General features: G+C 36.6%; 1 protein-coding gene across 8 annotated transcripts in view; it reads right to left on the bottom strand.

Annotated features, from left to right (window-relative positions):
* The window catches only part of LOC134676160 (cadherin-89D), a 76,585-nt gene that overhangs the window by 21,941 nt on the left and 37,653 nt on the right, over positions 1-16,991 (bottom strand). For all 8 annotated transcript variants that reach the window (XR_010099884.1, XM_063534442.1, XM_063534462.1 and 5 more), the window contains exon 4: positions 10,764-10,950. Coding sequence is in view for 7 of the 8 variants with exons in the window: in XM_063534442.1 (XP_063390512.1) it covers positions 10,764-10,950 (187 nt within the window). In the remaining variant the exon portion in view is untranslated. The remainder of the gene's footprint in view (positions 1-10,763; positions 10,951-16,991) is intronic.

Below are 16,991 nucleotides of genomic sequence, written 5' to 3'. Positions count from 1 at the left end.
CGATTCCCCCCCCCCTAAACTCATCCAAAAATTTGAAATGACGTAATTTATGAATAGCCCCTTAGATACAGTTTTTCACCTTATTGCAATGGATTAAGGTGAAGAAATGTATACATATTTATGATTTCGACAGTAGGTACTTAATAGGCGTAAATATTTAAATACGAAATTTTAATAATTTGCATATTTCCAGTTACTCGTTTCAAAACAAGATAAAATACATAATAAAATTACTACCTTGTTAATCGTATTTATCGACACGTGAAAAAATGAAAGTGAACGAGTATTATTTTTAGGCTTTTTCTTCTTGGTACTAATTCAATTAAGTAGGTACCTTTGACCTTACCTGGCATTTACCTGGAATAGACACAAGAATTTGGACAAGCCTTTAACTTTGTTATCCTGTAGTTATATTCGTAAAAACAACTTCATTATTATATTAACGAAGTAAATGATAAACAATTATTTTATTAACAACAGTCTTGTGTCTTACGCGTTGATGAAATTAAATCTTGGCAGAAAAAGAAAACATCTTATAAATGATCACGAGCACTTGTACGATTTTACTTTACTTAACACTATTATGTTATGTGTCAATCTTCAGGAAAAGGTCTGTGTGGTGGAAGCTTATACCGGGTGTGGCATGTAACACGAGCAAAAATTTAAACTGTAGGCTGTACTCCTTAAACTAACCAACAATTGGTCACTATCGGAATCAACGACATCTTTGGGTTAATTTAAACAACAAACATACTCCATATCGGCTCAAACAGTATCATTTACTTTAATTAATTCCATTATAATGCTAAAAGAGCATACAATATTTTCAAAGGTTGAGAAAATATCAAAGTCAATTTAGCAAAGCACAACGTAGGCGTAGTTAAGTCAGAAAACAGTGTTTTTAACCGACTTCCAAATCCCAAAGGAGGAGGTTATCAATTCGGTTGTATGTTTTTTATTTTTATTTTTATTTTTTTTATTTTTTTTATTTTTATTTTTTATGTTTGTTACTCCATATCTCCGTCATTACTGGACCGATTTTGAAAATTATTTTTTTGATTGTATGTATATGCATACAGATTGGTCCCGTTTTTGTCAAAATCCAGTTCTGATGATGGGATCCATGAGGAATCGACGGAACTCCTCAAATCTTTAAGGCATACATATGGTGATTTTTGTGTTTTTATCAACAAATCAAGCATATACATTCAAAACCGTGACATTTGATGAAGTGGAACTGCTGATGATGATCAGAACGGAACTCTTCAACGACGCATAGTTCACCTTTGGCGATTTGTCCTCTTCGTTATGTTTGTTAAGCAAGTTAAGTTTTTAAGCCACAATTTTGTCAAGCTTGAGTTCTGATGATGGGATCCATGAGAAATCGAGGGAACTCCTCAAATTTTAAAGGCATGCGTATAGAGATTTTTGTATTTTCACCAGAAAATCAAGCATTTTCATTAAAAACTGTCGCATTTGATGATGTGGAACTGCTGATGATGATCAGAACGGAACTCTTCAACGACGCATAGTTCACGTTTGGCGATTTGTCCTCTTCCTTATGTTTGTTAAGCAAGTTTAGTTTTTAAGCCACATTTCTGTCAAGCTCGAGTTCTGATGATGGGATCCATAAGGAATCGAGGGAACTCCTCAAATCTTAAAGGCATACGTATAGAATTTTTTGTATTTTCATCATAAAATCAAGCATTTACATTAAAAACTGTCGCATTTGATGAAGTGGAACTGCTGATGATGATCAGAACAGAACTCTTCAACGACGCATAGTACATGTTTGGTGATTTCGAATTTCGATTTTGACTTGGACTGGGACCCGGACTCATACCCGGATCCGGTTCGGACCCGGACTCGGACTCGGACTCGGACCCGGACTCGGACCCGGACTCGGACCCGGACTCGGACCCGGACTCGGACCCGGACTCGGACCCGGACCCGGACTTGGACCGGGACTCGGACCCGGACTCTGACTCAGAGACCCGGACCTTGACCCGGAAAACCACTATGATACCTAAACTAAATAAACCACTATGATTACCTACCATAAAATGTGGGTATGATGATGCCAAACCCCTCCCGCTCAAACTCCCGTACACCGCACCGCATGCGCCGTTAAGTGGGTTAGGTTAGGTTTGAACTGCGATCCTCACAGAACCGAACAAAAGTGGGTTAGGTTTGGTTAGAACTGCGAGTCTTACAGAAACGAAATGCTACTAGAAAAGTGGGTTTGATTAGGTTCGAACTGCGATCCTCACAGAACCGAACTGCTATCAGAGAAGTGGGTTAGGTTAGGCTAGATAACTACGACCCTTACGGAAACGAAATGCTACTAGAAAGTAGGTACTGGTTTTACCTCCTTTTCTACATAGTGCACCATCTACCATAATCTTTCACCGGGCCCCATAGAAGTCGGTTTTTTTTTCTTAAAAATTATGTACTTGAGAGCTCCTAGCTATAAATGTGTTTATGTATGTACATTACTTAGGCTTTTCTAATGTACATTACATAGGCGATCTAAGTCTACGCCGAAAGGTATTCTAAATATTAATATATGGAGGCTTTCTAATACACTTACCTAAGCTGTTATCACAATTAAATACTTGATAGGACAATAGACTAGATAAGGATTTGGTATATTATGTATGGAAGTTATTATAAGTAAGTACCTAAGTAATTTAATGTTACTGATAAATTGCTTGAAAAATTGCAACCAAATTGTAGTACCTACCGACGGTGGTCCAAGTTTGAATGCCCTAGCTTTCTATTGTCATTTACATTTAGGAAAAAATGTGGGTTATGTAAATACTTCAACATTTCGAATTTTCGATGTTACAAAAAGTATAGGAAGTTAATAGGCACGGTTAATAGGCAGTACTTACCGACCTTTAGTTTTAATCCACATCGGTAGCCAAAAAACGTACGTCCGCCAATGGTAAGCGGTCATAGTAGCCTACAAGTCTGGAGGAGGGAGGGGGGTTACATTATTAGGGGTGCATTGTTACTAACAGTAGGTCCTATGGTTTAATTGTTTCATCATTTCAATTAATAGATATGAAATGTAGGTTTTATTTCAATACATGAGCGCAAGTAAATATAAAACCCGAAATGTCTTGAATCCGAACCAGGATATACTCGTAGTTTACGGTTGGCAAATATCTTTTTAAGATGCTTGATATTTCTTACTTAGGATTTTTATTTTATCTCAGAACCTCGAAGGTACTTAGAATATGAACTCGAATGTAAATAACAATACATCAAAACGATCCAAGTGAGAATTATGCAAATAATGTCGGTAAAGACGAGTTCACACAGTTCATCGCCTCCACTCAAGTTTATGGCGAGACCTTTACACTGCCACAGGTTTACGAGAGTGTATCGCTCACGACACTTACGCTCTTCTATTTTTAGACATTTTTGGTTTCACAGACAGGAAAAATATAACTGCTAGTACTCAGTTCATTGTACACTGAATAATCGACCTATTTTCCCGTTTATGGAGCTGAAATTTTGCATACTGTAAATGTAACAAGTGACAATGCTTAATTATAATTAAATTATATTCGTAGAGAATTCGATGTTAGAACTGGAATGTAGTAGGTACTGTTTTATATTTAAGAAGGAAAGACCTGGATATTCATTGCAGTTGTTTATTTCAGGAAGCCATCTTCAGTACAAATCCAATTCTAATTCTAAACATATTCCAAACATAGACATTCGTATAAAAACTGATACCATAAACAATACGGCCAGTATGAATCATGCCCCTTTTTAATGAAAAATAAAACGCCTCATTGACGTTGACGTGACAGGTGACATTTGACATGACTGGTCATACTGTAAACAGAAATTTTACAAGTTATTTTTTTATCGAAACAATCCTTATAATTAAATACATCTGTGAATAAATGTTAACACAAGTTAAGTTAAATATGACACCAGTGGAAAAGTGATAAGTGTAAATTATACCATTGATATTGGACGACAAAGCAATGTTATAAGATGTACGGATTATAGAGTAAACCAGTATTGTTGTAATTCCTATTAAAGTTATAAATCTAATCGTTTTGGTTTAATTACTTGCCTACCTGTTCTAGTAGTATAGTTACCAGTAGGTACTCTACGTATAACAGTGTCAGTTATAGGAATATTAGGAATATTGGGACTATTGGCACAACTAGGAATATTGGGACTGTTAGGTGCACAATTAGGTGTTGAAGAATGAAATGAATGTTGGCTTTTGGAACTATTGGCATTTGGTGTTGAACATAAAAATGCACAATTAGGTGTTGAAGAATGAAATGAATGTTGGCTTTTGGAACTATTGGCATTTGGTGTTGCACATAAAAACGAATGTTGATTTTGATCAGAATTAAAAGCATAAGTATCATGGTTATTATTTTCATGATCTTTAGTATTATTGATACTTATACACTCACTATCAGACTCAAAAGGATAAGAATCATAGTTATCATCATTATTTTCAAAATCTCTAGTATTAGTCCGAGTTACACATCCACTGTTCTGTGGACGATAAATATGTTGCTGATTGCGTCTATATAAAACATTATCACTATCTTTAATGATATATGAGCGAGGATGATCAGCCTTAGATACTATTCTACCTTTATGCCAGTTATTATCAGTAGGTTTTTTCTTGAAATAGACATAATCATTATCATTCAAAGGGAGAGACATCCTAGCATGTTGATTGTAGTAAGATCTTGTTTTATCTAAATTTACCTTCTTATGTTCCAAATGTTCCTTAAAGTTTACTACTTTGGGCTTTAAAACAGTGGCTTTAGCCGGTAGTTTTGTTCTTAGTTGCCGCGACATAAGTAATTGAGCAGGAGAGCTAAGATTTCCTCTTGGGGAATTCCTATACTGCAGTAGACCAATATAAGGATCTGTTCCTGATTCATCACATTTTTTGAATATATTTTTTACAATCCTAACACTAACTTCAGCGAGACCATTAGACCTTGGCAAGTATGGACTTGAAGTAATATGTTCAAATTCCCAATTTATTGAAAAAGCTTTGAAAGCTTGAGAGTTGAATGGTGGACCATTATCGGTAAGAAGTTGCAATGGAACACCATGGCGAGCAAAGATAGACTTTAAGTTAGTAATAACAGCATTACTATCACTGCCTTTCTGTAAATGAGCGACTTCAATGTAATTGGAATAACTATCCACAACAAGTAAGTATTTTTTGGACTTATAGTCAAACAAATCTGCAGCTACCTTTTCCCACGGATATATAGGTTGTTCATGCGACATCATTGGATCTTTAGGCTTATTATTCATGAACATAAGGCAATATTCACATTGTTTTATCTTTGATTCTATATCGCTATTGATGTTGGGCCAGTAGACTGTACCTCTAGCTTGACCTTTGGTTTTCTCAATACCTAAATGACCTTCATGTAAAATAGAGAGCATTTCAGATCTCAAAGACATGGGAATGACAACACTTTGACCTTTAAAAACTAAGTTATTAATAACATGAATCTCATCTCTGATGTTCCAATATGGAGAGACAATAGGATCAATTTCCTTTTTAGAATTAGGCCATCCATTTTTGAAGTAAAGTTTCAGTTTTTGTAAAGATTCATCTTTATTAGTGTGTTCAAGGATTTTATTCAACTTGTCTTTAGTAATAGCCAAATGAGAAGTTAATAAATTGACATGAATTTCTACATCTTTTTCTAAATCATTGAAATTGAATTCACAATTAGACTCATCTTGTACAGGAGCTCGAGATAAGGTATCAGAGATATACATTTCTGACCCTTTAGTATAAGAAACTACTAAATGATATGCTTGTAAGGCAATCATCATGCGTTGTAGTCTAGCAGGAACCTCGGCTAATGGTTTTTTGAATAAGGTCACCAGCGGTTGGTGATCGGTCTCTACATGAACAGTGTTACCATACAAATACTGATGGAATTTCTTGGCACCAAATAAGATGGCAAAAAGTTCTTTTTCTATTTGTGCATAGTTTTCTTGAGACCTGGTAAGCGACTTAGACGCATAAGCTATTGGATTTCTCCCATGAAAAATCACAGCACCGACGGCAGACTTTGAAGCATCAACTGACATTCTTATGGGCTTCTTTAAATCAAAATGAGTAAGGACTGGTGCTTTACAAATTAAAGACTTTAGCTTACCAAATTGTTTTTCATGAGATTCTGACCATTGTCAAATATTTTCTTTCTTTACCAAATCTCTAAGAATACTAGTTTCCTCAGCTAAATTTGGAATGTATTGACCTAAGTAATTTACCATTCCTAGGAATCGTTGCAATTCCTTGACATTTGTTGGACTAGGCATTTCGGTAATGGCTTTTATTTTTGACTTATCAGGAGAAATGCCATCTTTGTTGAACATATGACCCACATAGTACACTTCAGACATATTAAATTGACATTTTGACCTATTGAACTTGATGTTCACTTCCTGTGCTCTTTTTAAGAGATTGGCTAATCGTTCGTCATGCTCAGCTTGCGTTTTACCAAAAACTAATAAATCATCTATAAATATCTGAACACCAGGCAAGTCACCAAATAATTGCACCATAGTTCTGTGAAAGATTTCAGAACTTGAATTAATTCCGAAAGGTAAACGAAGGAATTTGTACCTGCCAAATGGGGTATTGAATGTGCATAAATCGCTACTTTCCTCGTCTAAAGGTATCGTCCAGAATCCTGAGCTAGCATCTAACTTGCTGAAAACTGTTGCACCAGCTATATTTGATCGCAAATCGTTAAAAGTAGGAAACGTATAGTGAGGTCTTTTTATAGCTTCATTCAAGCTACGTGGATCTAAACATACACGAAGGGTACCATTTGCTTTTTCGACTACGACAATAGAGTTGACCCAATCAGTGGGCTTTTCAATTTTTTCAATGACATTTAATTTTTCCATTTTATTTAATTCTTCTTTTAGACGCGTTTGCAAAGCAAAAGGTATTCTTCTAGTGGCACTAATCTTAGGTTTGACACTAGGATCCACATCCAAATGAGCTTTTACTGGTAGACAACCTAGACCTTCAAATAAATTTGGATATTTATCAACGACATTGGGCACTGACCTTGACTTTGAAGATTTTAGACACGACTTTTTAGGATTTTGACTGACCTTTTGTTCTTCAATGTTTAATACCCTTTTGACTATCCCAAATTCATCAATGGTTTGTTGTCCAATAATGGTTCGACTTACAATATCTGCTACCACAAAATAGACCGTTGCTGTTTCATTGTTGGAAAATGTGCATTTTAAGTAGCATCCTCCAACAATGGGTATTTTGTTACCTGTGTAAGAATAAAGTTTATGATTAGCACTAATGATAGGTACATTTTTATCCAAGTCTTCAAGTACGAATCTAGAAATAACATTGATTTCAGCACCTGTGTCAATCTTACATGGCAAAGTTTTGTTGTTTACTTTTAAGTTCATTGTCCATTTACTTTTATAGGAAGGGTTATCTATGCTTGCTATGATATAGATATCATTATCCCTGCGGATGCTTACCATATTGACATTCTTGTTGAAGAAACAGCACTTTTCGTAGTGGTTACTACGCTTACAAATCCTGCAAGTGACTCCTTTAGCTGGACACCTAAAACGATGTATCTGCCCACAGCGTGTGCATGTGCTCGTACGCGTGTTGCTGGGACTTCTGTTTTCACGACGGTAGTTATTGCTGGGACTTCTGTTTTCACGACGGTAGTGGTTGTTTCCGTTTGACGTTGACGTTCTTCGAGACTGTGACATGCTTCTTCCAGTTGAGCTATTACGACGATGCTGCTGACGGTATGATTTTGAAACTGAATCAACTGTTTGATTTTCATTATTGTTTATTTTAGATGATCGTTCCTGTGACAATTTCATGCTTTTTGCAATTTTGAGACATTTTTCGATTGTCAAGTTGTCTTCTTGTAGTAGTCTTTGTTTTACTTTTTTATCTGATATGCCGATGACAAATTTGTCTTTTATGAGACTCTCTTTTAATGTGCCAAATTCGCAATAGTTACTCAGGTTAGTTATTACAGTGACATACTCTTCGAAATCTTCGTCGGAATTTTGTTGTCTAGAAAAGAAGTTATACCTTTCCACGGCTAGGTTTTTCAGTGGATTGAATTTGGCGTCGAATTTTTCTATAACTTCTTTTAGAGTGGCTGTTTTTCTGTCTATGGAGAAAGAGTTAAATATTGTGAGGCCTTCGTCTCCAAGTAAATTCAGTAATATGGCTACTTTTCTATTTTCCGGGAAGTCGTCGAGTTTGTTTGCTTCAGTATAAATTTCGAATTTCTGTTTCCATATTCTCCATTTTTCTGGCACTTGACTGTCGATTTTTAGCGGTTTAATCGACCCAATTATTGCTACGTCTTTGGCATGGCGTTCTTCTTCATTTTCAGACTCATCTTCTGACACCATGTTTTATATTTAAGAAGGAAAGACCTGGATATTCATTGCAGTTGTTTATTTCAGGAAGCCATCTTCAGTACAAATCCAATTCTAATTCTAAACATATTCCAAACATAGACATTCGTATAAAAACTGATACCATAAACAATACGGCCAGTATGAATCAGGTACTAGAAACTCTGTAATTAAAGTCTATCCACTAAAATTTGGGCTCGTCGTAATGGCTTAAAAGAATATTCAAAAGTTAATTAAGCGCTTAGTTAAATGTTACAAAAGTGGGCGATAAGTTTCTGAATATATTTTAGAAATTATTTTAACAACCTACGCACGTTCTTTGAATAAATAGAATCTTAAAAGTATGTATAGGATGGATGTAGATTTAGTAGGTATTGATTGCTACCAACCAACCCCGTCTACACGTCTGCATGACATTCTCGTCAATCATTCCACATCACTTTACCACTCAGACTCGAATCCACTAAATTAAAATCATGGGATTAGTTGTCAAGCGGACCCCAGGCTCTCATGAGCAGTGGCGAAATGCCGGGATAACGCGAGGAAGAAGAAGACACTCGAATTCACTAAATTAAAATTAGGCTTATTTGGGAATAAACTCCTAAGTCTAAATTATAAGAGGTAATTTGGATTACCGTTATTTTATTATATCTAAAAACGAATACACATTGTGTACACAAATATTAATTGGATTAGTATTCATTAACTCTTACGCGTCACCAAATATGTATGAAGTTCATACTATGAACAGCCAAATAAGAAGCCAAATATTCAGGCATTGAAAAATATTATATCAACTCATAAAAAAGTAATACAGATATCAAAAACACTAGAAATAGAGCATATTTAATTAATTTTATTTGTAGTTGACGTTGTTTTGTTTACAGACATTACGTGTCGTTTGCTCGTCTCTTATGTAGGTACATAATATAAATTATTTAAGTACCTACAATTAATTTGAATTTAGATGGCAAAAATAAATTCCAAATTATCTTTTGACATTTTATATTATGTTAAAATGAAAATTTGAAAGCTTTCCAAGAAGCACAGTCATCCTCGAACTTATTAGACGCTGTTTTTCACCAGTACCTATTTTTTTTCTAAACACGAATACCTAACTAATTTGGAATTAACGCATTGGTTATTCAATGCTAAAAAAGGCTTAATCCGTCCATCACAGTGATACCTCAAGGCTCAGCTCAATCTGGTGTATCTACCTCTGATTAAGATAAATTTCAAACCTTACCTTATTATTAAGACCAGGCTTAGACCAAATAATATTTTAGCACATCAGAGAAGACACTCAGTCGCATTAAGTAATCTTAGTGACACTTATCCAGCAAAAATTATGCCGTTCTCAAATTCAAGGTAAACATTTAAATAGAAGTTGAGATAAAATTTTATACAAACTGCTGCCTGCGATTTGTTTACTTGAAAATGTATCTAAGTTGTTTTAATTCTACTTAACAAATAGTTCTCAGAGGAAGTTGGAAGTCTAGCCCAATTAATTTAAAGGGTACCTAAATCGATATGTTGTTGTTTTGTTGACGGAGTTGTAAAATGCGCTACGCATACACCTCGGCCTGGGGAGCCATTGGGGGGATATGTGGGATTCCCTCCTGCAATCCTCGCCTGTTAAGAGTCAAGAGGAGGTATACCCACTGAAAGCCACTTTAGAGTCACTCTTCATGCCGTTTGTTTTGAAGAAGTCTGAGATTCCACCGACCCTACTAACTGCCCTGGCCTATCTTACGCCCGCCAGGATTACCCACGCCGATAGAAAGGAGTTCCTCTCCTTTCTATCGGCGAGGAGGAGGAAAGGAGGAAAGGAGAAGGATAGACGCTTGACCCTCTCCTAGCGTAGGGGCTTACTTATTCGGGTTGCAAGATGTGCCTGTCTTCTTCCCCGCCCTCTGCATCGGTTCAGGTGCGCGTCAGAAATCAGTAGCCCTCAGTTATTACGGACCTTCGTTTGAACTGCTGAACGCGTCAGCCTGTATTATATATACATATAATACAGGCAATAATATGGTATTTATCTATGGGCCAATAGTTGCCTGAAAATAAATGTTTTCATTCATTTTCATTCATTTCATTCATTCATTATACTGGATAAGACCGCCTGTTGTTACTTGGTTCTATTTTTCTTTAATATTTATTTGCAGTTTCACATGGCATTGCGAAGGGTTAAAATGTATAATTATTGGTGCAATAAAGAATATTTACTTACTTATACTGTAAGACCACCTTGTAGGGACCTTTGAAGCCAGTCTGTAGCGTCATAAAAACTAATTAAAAGTACTCACTAAGTCGTCTCCCGCGTCGTAGTCGCATCCCAGTCGGAACTTGACGACGTTCTGCGGCGAGTCGCTGTCGACCAGCGCGTCGACCGGCTGCGCGAGCACGACCGCCACATGCGTCCGGTTCACGTCGCGGTAAGTGAAAAATTCGGCATCCTCCTCCCGGTCTACGGGCTGCAGGCTGAGGTTCTTTCTGAAAGGATGAGACAGGCTGTTGAGTCATCTGATGAGAACAGTTCACCATCAGATTTATCGGAGCGGCCAGGGTGCTCTAAAATATCTGAACACGACTTCATTGTTAAGGCGCAAAAGTGCGTGTTCAGATATTTTTGAGCATCTCGGCCGCTCCAATGTATCTGATGGCGAATGAACAAGACATTCTGTCGTTTGCCCATGGTTATAGGGAACCTACATAAGGAGTCCTTCGTTTGCCTCCGAATATGCAAAATTACTAAAACGAGTGACCTATCGTCCGGAGTTTTTGACAGCTAAACCAAAATATTGTAAGTACCTTTCATAGATCTACATACAACGTAGGTACAAGACAAAATTGCCTCTCAAATTAAGACTGCACAGGTAGGTCTACACCTACTTTAGCACCTTGTATAGGCACCTTTCATTAAACTAGTCGAAAATATGTTAAAATACCCATCACCTACCTAAGAGTAAAGGCCTGTGCACAGTGTCCATGTCGGCGGCCGATCGTAAGATCAGGCATATCGTGAAATTCCTAGGCATATCGTGAAACGTGAAACGTGAAAATCTTTGACTCGTTCCCTGAGTCGACGGAGCCCTGCTAAGCGGGGCTCCTATTTCTGGGCAGTTTGCCCTTCGGGCATCTGAAGCAACCTAACGAACCTATCTTACTTATATATTGGTTTCATGTGACGATCCTCAAAACAATACACAGGAACATTACGATCTGCCTGATCTTACGATCGGCCGCCGACATCCACACCGGGTGCATGTGCACTTGCGCTTTGTAATATACAGATCGTTATGAGAGACGGCACACCGCTTGCGAGACTTGCACGTCTAATTCGTCTATCTATAACATAACTTCATGATCTTTTCGAATAAGCTTGACCTACTTAGGCTTTATTTTTTCCAAACCCTAATAACTTTACAAAAACTTTTAGGATCCTATGTTTAATTTGTGAATTTTATTATTTTATAGCAAAGTTTATCACTTAACTTACTTTGTAATTGAATATCATATCGAGTTCGTTGAGCAGTTCTCGTTTGTGTGGGTAACTTACCTACTCACACATCAAAGTTGTTTACAATTGATGGTGAGGATTTTAACTCCCTCCCCTGTGTAGGAAAAAATAAGAATAGACCACCTCTTCCCCCCGGTTCAATATTTATGGTACGTAAGGATTTAGAGGAAAAATTAAATGAATACTTTGTTTTAATTTAATTTAACTGGTTTGTTTTAATTTTGATTTTCAAAGTAACAATTTTCAGAACATTGATTTTGTACCTGCAGAGGTACTAAACTAAATATTTATTTTAAGGTTTTTCTTTATACCTGCACTACACTGTCATTAATCAAGACTTCCTCCCACCCCCCCGTAAGAAAAATAAGACATGGTCGACCCCCTCCCCCTAAATCGCCCTATAATTAAAAACCTCTATGGTCAATTTTAACGAACTCGGACTACGCTGCCATAAAGAAGAAAAAGGGCTGCAATTGCAATGTCAATCTATCTTCAAAATATCGTTTTACATAAATAGTTTTTGAAATAATTGCGTAGGTACAATAAATTAATATTAGTAGTGTTATCAATTGCTGTGAAAACGACTACTTATGTAAGTAGTCAAGTGAAATGCATTTGTGAAATCTATTTGTGTTATCATTATCAACTTATCCGTGTTCCCGACAATGAGTACAAAGTTTAGGCTTTAGCGATGGACGCAGATTAACTTTATTATTTGTAATTACTGTAGAGATGGCAACGGATTCCCGTCGCGGATATAAGTAAAACTGGAAAACTCCCTAAATCTGTGGGACCTAACCTCGAGAAAATATAAAAGTTCAAAAATGAAAGATGTCTGTAAACTGGACTGTACAAAAAATTGTGCTAAACCAAGCCTATAGGTACTTATTTATTTAGTAAGAACGGGCTACTTTTCTGGAACTAAACTGCCTAGGTTTTAATTTGTAATTCTATATCAATAACATAATATTTTAGCATTAGCCAATATTCTCTGTTACTCGGGTCAAAATTTAATCCTTTTGGAAATAACAATAATACAGTACCTATTGAACCGTTGTTTTAGTCTATTCATTATTTTTATTTACAAAACATTCGTGATTTGTCGAAAATTTCATCTACAGCGACATCTAACGGATATAACGGATACGTTTACAGACTAATATTCAGAGAAGAAAGCGAGCAGAGCGAGCACCAACCGCGGTTGCATTTTCTATTCTAGTGGCTAGCGTATTAATACATCGCCATTAGATGGCGCTTAACATAAAACTTATAATGTTTAAAAAATTATAATACTTAATTTTAACATTTCAAGGTCCTTGTTAATTTTAAATATTAAATAATGATTAGTAAGCCATTTAATAAACACGGTCGTCGTAATATTACAAATAAAATTAACGCAGGAATGTCCGTGCACGCGGTTTGCGCGACTGCAGCGCTCGTAGCATCGGTGGCAAAAAGGAAAAACTAACCAGTCGAAAAAACCGCCCGGCACGCTCCGCGATTTTGCCATTATGATGAAGTTTTATTCAAATTTTACTAATTTCTAAGGGTGCGGACTATATCAATTGTGTGGCTAAAAGCATCAAGGACATCACATCAGTGTACTTATAGTGAAAAGTGAGAGCAGCAGCTGAGCGATATTGTGGACAGAACAGAAGCCAGCTTTGCAAGTATAGTACTTATAGTATCGTTTATTGCAGTGTTGTGTGTGTTTGGAGCTAAACATGTGGAAAAGTCGGAAAACAGGGTAAGTGCATTGTGTAGGTACCTTTCGTTTCATTGCAATATTTACTTGATGACTGGCGTTTAGGTAGGTTAGATATATAATAATTATCAAGGTCATACTTTTTCACCTCAGCAGCTCGAACAAGGGTACTTTGCTTCTTAAAAACAGTGAACAAAATGCAATTTTGCTCACTGAGTCATTTTGTCTCACTCAGTGAGCAAAATCGCATTTTGCTCACTGAGTGAGACAAAATGACATTCAAGTGACCTTTATAGTCAAATGTCATTTCAACATGCGGGGTCTAATACAAGTTCGATATACTTGGGTTCTATTATCTCTGTCCCTCTAGGTATGTTCTCACTGCTTAGGGTGAAAAATTTTGTGTACTACACGAGATCAAAGTTATTTACATCTCGTACGCTTTTGAATCCCTTACTACGCTCAAGATTCTAAATTAGATTCACTCGCTACGCTCGTGAATCTATTATAGAATCTTTCGCTTGCACGGGACTCAAAATAAGCACTCGAAGAAATATCAAACTTTGATCTCTTGTTGTACAAATAACTATTGTAGCCGTTTTCAATGTTTCTAACTTTTCTTATGCAAAACTGATAAACAAACTCATGTAAGTATTGAAAGGTAATTTCTTTAATGTGGGTCGCAAATCCACATAGGGTTTGGTGTAAAAAGTAGGGCTCCCATAAAACAAATGTGATTTTTTTTGCCGTCGTTGTTCGGAGTGAAATTGACAAAACCTGAACCCACGGGGCTCTAAGCTTTCTAAAACTTCAAGACGAACGCATGCAAAATGCCAATACAATATTTTACTCATCCATTATTTAAATGCCCGTCAACACTTTATCGTAATGAAATACATGCTCAATTACGTAAAGTAAAATTATAAAATGTTATCAGATTGTAAGAGACCGTAACCTCGGCGACCAATGCCTTTTCCCATCAACCGGAAGCTCTATGCGGATGTGTTACTTTACGTTTTACGTAATGTAATGACAGTAGAACGAGATCTCAGGTTCACTAGATACCTACTTACTAATTACTTAAGCTGGCCACACACCTAGGGTATGCCTGCGCAGTTTTGTCAACTGCACAGGTAATGGCTCCTCTACACGATGGGCCAGCGCCGGCCACTCCAAATAATTCGAAATATTGAAGCGAGAACTGCTAGGATAATTCACAAACAACATGTCTTATAGATAGGTATTACATGAACTTATAAACCATACAATTACAGAACCCTAAAACTGCCTACGAATATATAATTTACGTTTTCATCGTCCATAATTATGCATGACATGGTAACATATGTAACTGTAATATTAAAATATGACTGCAACTTTCTTCAACATAAACTTTATTATGCATCGTTATGCATAATTAAATAATTTAATGTGTCGAATCACTACGTAATACTTTTTTTAATAGTGTTACATAATATTGGATCAAAGAGACATAATAAAATGTGTCTCTTTGATCTAGATGTGATCTAGGTTATGCATACGGATGGATGAATATGATATTTAAAATAAGACAAAATTTCAGTTTGTTAAGTTTGTTATACCTATTGCATCATTTCGATACACAAACGCATGTAATAGTCTGTACGTATGTACCGTTGAAATTAGTTTTTTGACCTCGCCTCTTTGTTATTTTCGACCTTTTCTCACCTTTAGAGATACTGGGTGTAAATGGTAAAGTTTTTCTGCTAACGGAGGTCAATCGTCGCATTTCGTACTGTAAAGACTAATTAAAATTCAACGAGAAACGTATTAATTGATGACAATGACAATCTGAACGTCAATTATTGGTGTTACGCATTTATTAGTTTCCCCGTATCTCCACATAGTATGATTGGGTATACATATGTAATTACTTAATTATTTTCCCATTAATCGCGCGCAATTTCCATAGATGTCAGGGCTACCCTTTACCAGGCTGACAGTTCAAAAAGAGTTATCCGCAGATGATCTAGAACGCAAAATGACTAGTGTGTTGTTTTGCCTACATCGCAGACGGTCTAGAACGCAAAATGCCCACTTTTTATATCACTACATTTTACATAGGTAGGTTAGGTTCGTTAGGTATCTTCAAATGGCCGAAGGCCAAACAGCAAAGAATAGGAGCCCCGCGGAAGCGGGGCTACGTCGACATCGCTATAAATAAGATAAAACAGAAAAAATAATTCGGGCATTTTGCGTTCTAGACCGTTTGCGATGTAGACTAACTGCGATTTAGGCAAAACAACACACCAGTCATTTTGCGTTCTAGACCATCTGCGGATAACCCTTCAAAAATGGCAATCGCATGAGTCTTATTGATCGAACATTTAGAGACTAGGTAAAATGTCAAACAAAGTTTTCTGAAATCGATCAACTTTTATTAGACCTACTGACAGACATTAAAGTTTTTTTAAAGGAAACTCGCAAAAATAATCTATAAATTTAAAAACATAATAAACTATTCGTTGTAATGTTTCCTTTTTTCGCCAAGATTTAAAAAGAAACGTGTCATGTGCAAACACAATTTTTTTTGCCGAATTTGACCAAAAATTTAATAACATTTTTCTTTGTGATCCTCATGACCTCAGAAGTGGGTGCTTAAAATTTGTTGGGTTTCTGAAGCCCACGGTGTATAGCGCTAGTCTCAAAGTACGCATTATCGGCGTTAGGATCGAAATCGGACTCGAAAACGGCGACCTTGGGATGCATAATGCACCTTGGCTCCTCTACACGATGGGCCAGCGCCGGCCACTCCAAGGGACGCATTTATGCGTTAGAGGGAGCAAGTGATATTGCTATCTCATTCTTCCGCATGGAGTCCCTTGGAGTGGCCGGCGCTGGCCCATCGTTTAGAGGAGCCATTCGACGGAAAACCACACCACTAAGTATCTAATATAACTATTAATTTACATAACAAATAATTCTTTAAATGACGGGAGAAAGTGTACGTATTATAAAGCTATTATATTAGTTATATATTTCCTGGAAGTAATGAAACCATAGACTATCTTCCACAGACGCGACATTATGAAGCGTTTAACTACAGAGGCTCGCAGACCTCGCAATAACCTCATAATTATGTCTTTATAGACGCATCTAATCTTTAACATGCATCTAAAATATGTATGTAGATCTTAGGACTTATAAATTTGCATCTTGCATCCTACAACATAATTAAGTTCCGGCGGTTCCGCGGCCGGCTCGCTGACTCCGCGGGGTTGCGTAATGCATCGATTTATTTTTGTAGTTGTAAGATATATTTTTTTATAA

The sequence above is a fragment of the Cydia fagiglandana genome, chromosome 2 (assembly GCF_963556715.1).
Source record: "Cydia fagiglandana chromosome 2, ilCydFagi1.1, whole genome shotgun sequence".
Taxonomy (NCBI): Eukaryota; Metazoa; Arthropoda; class Insecta; order Lepidoptera; family Tortricidae; genus Cydia; species Cydia fagiglandana.
This window is presented reverse-complemented; position numbering and strand designations above follow the sequence as displayed.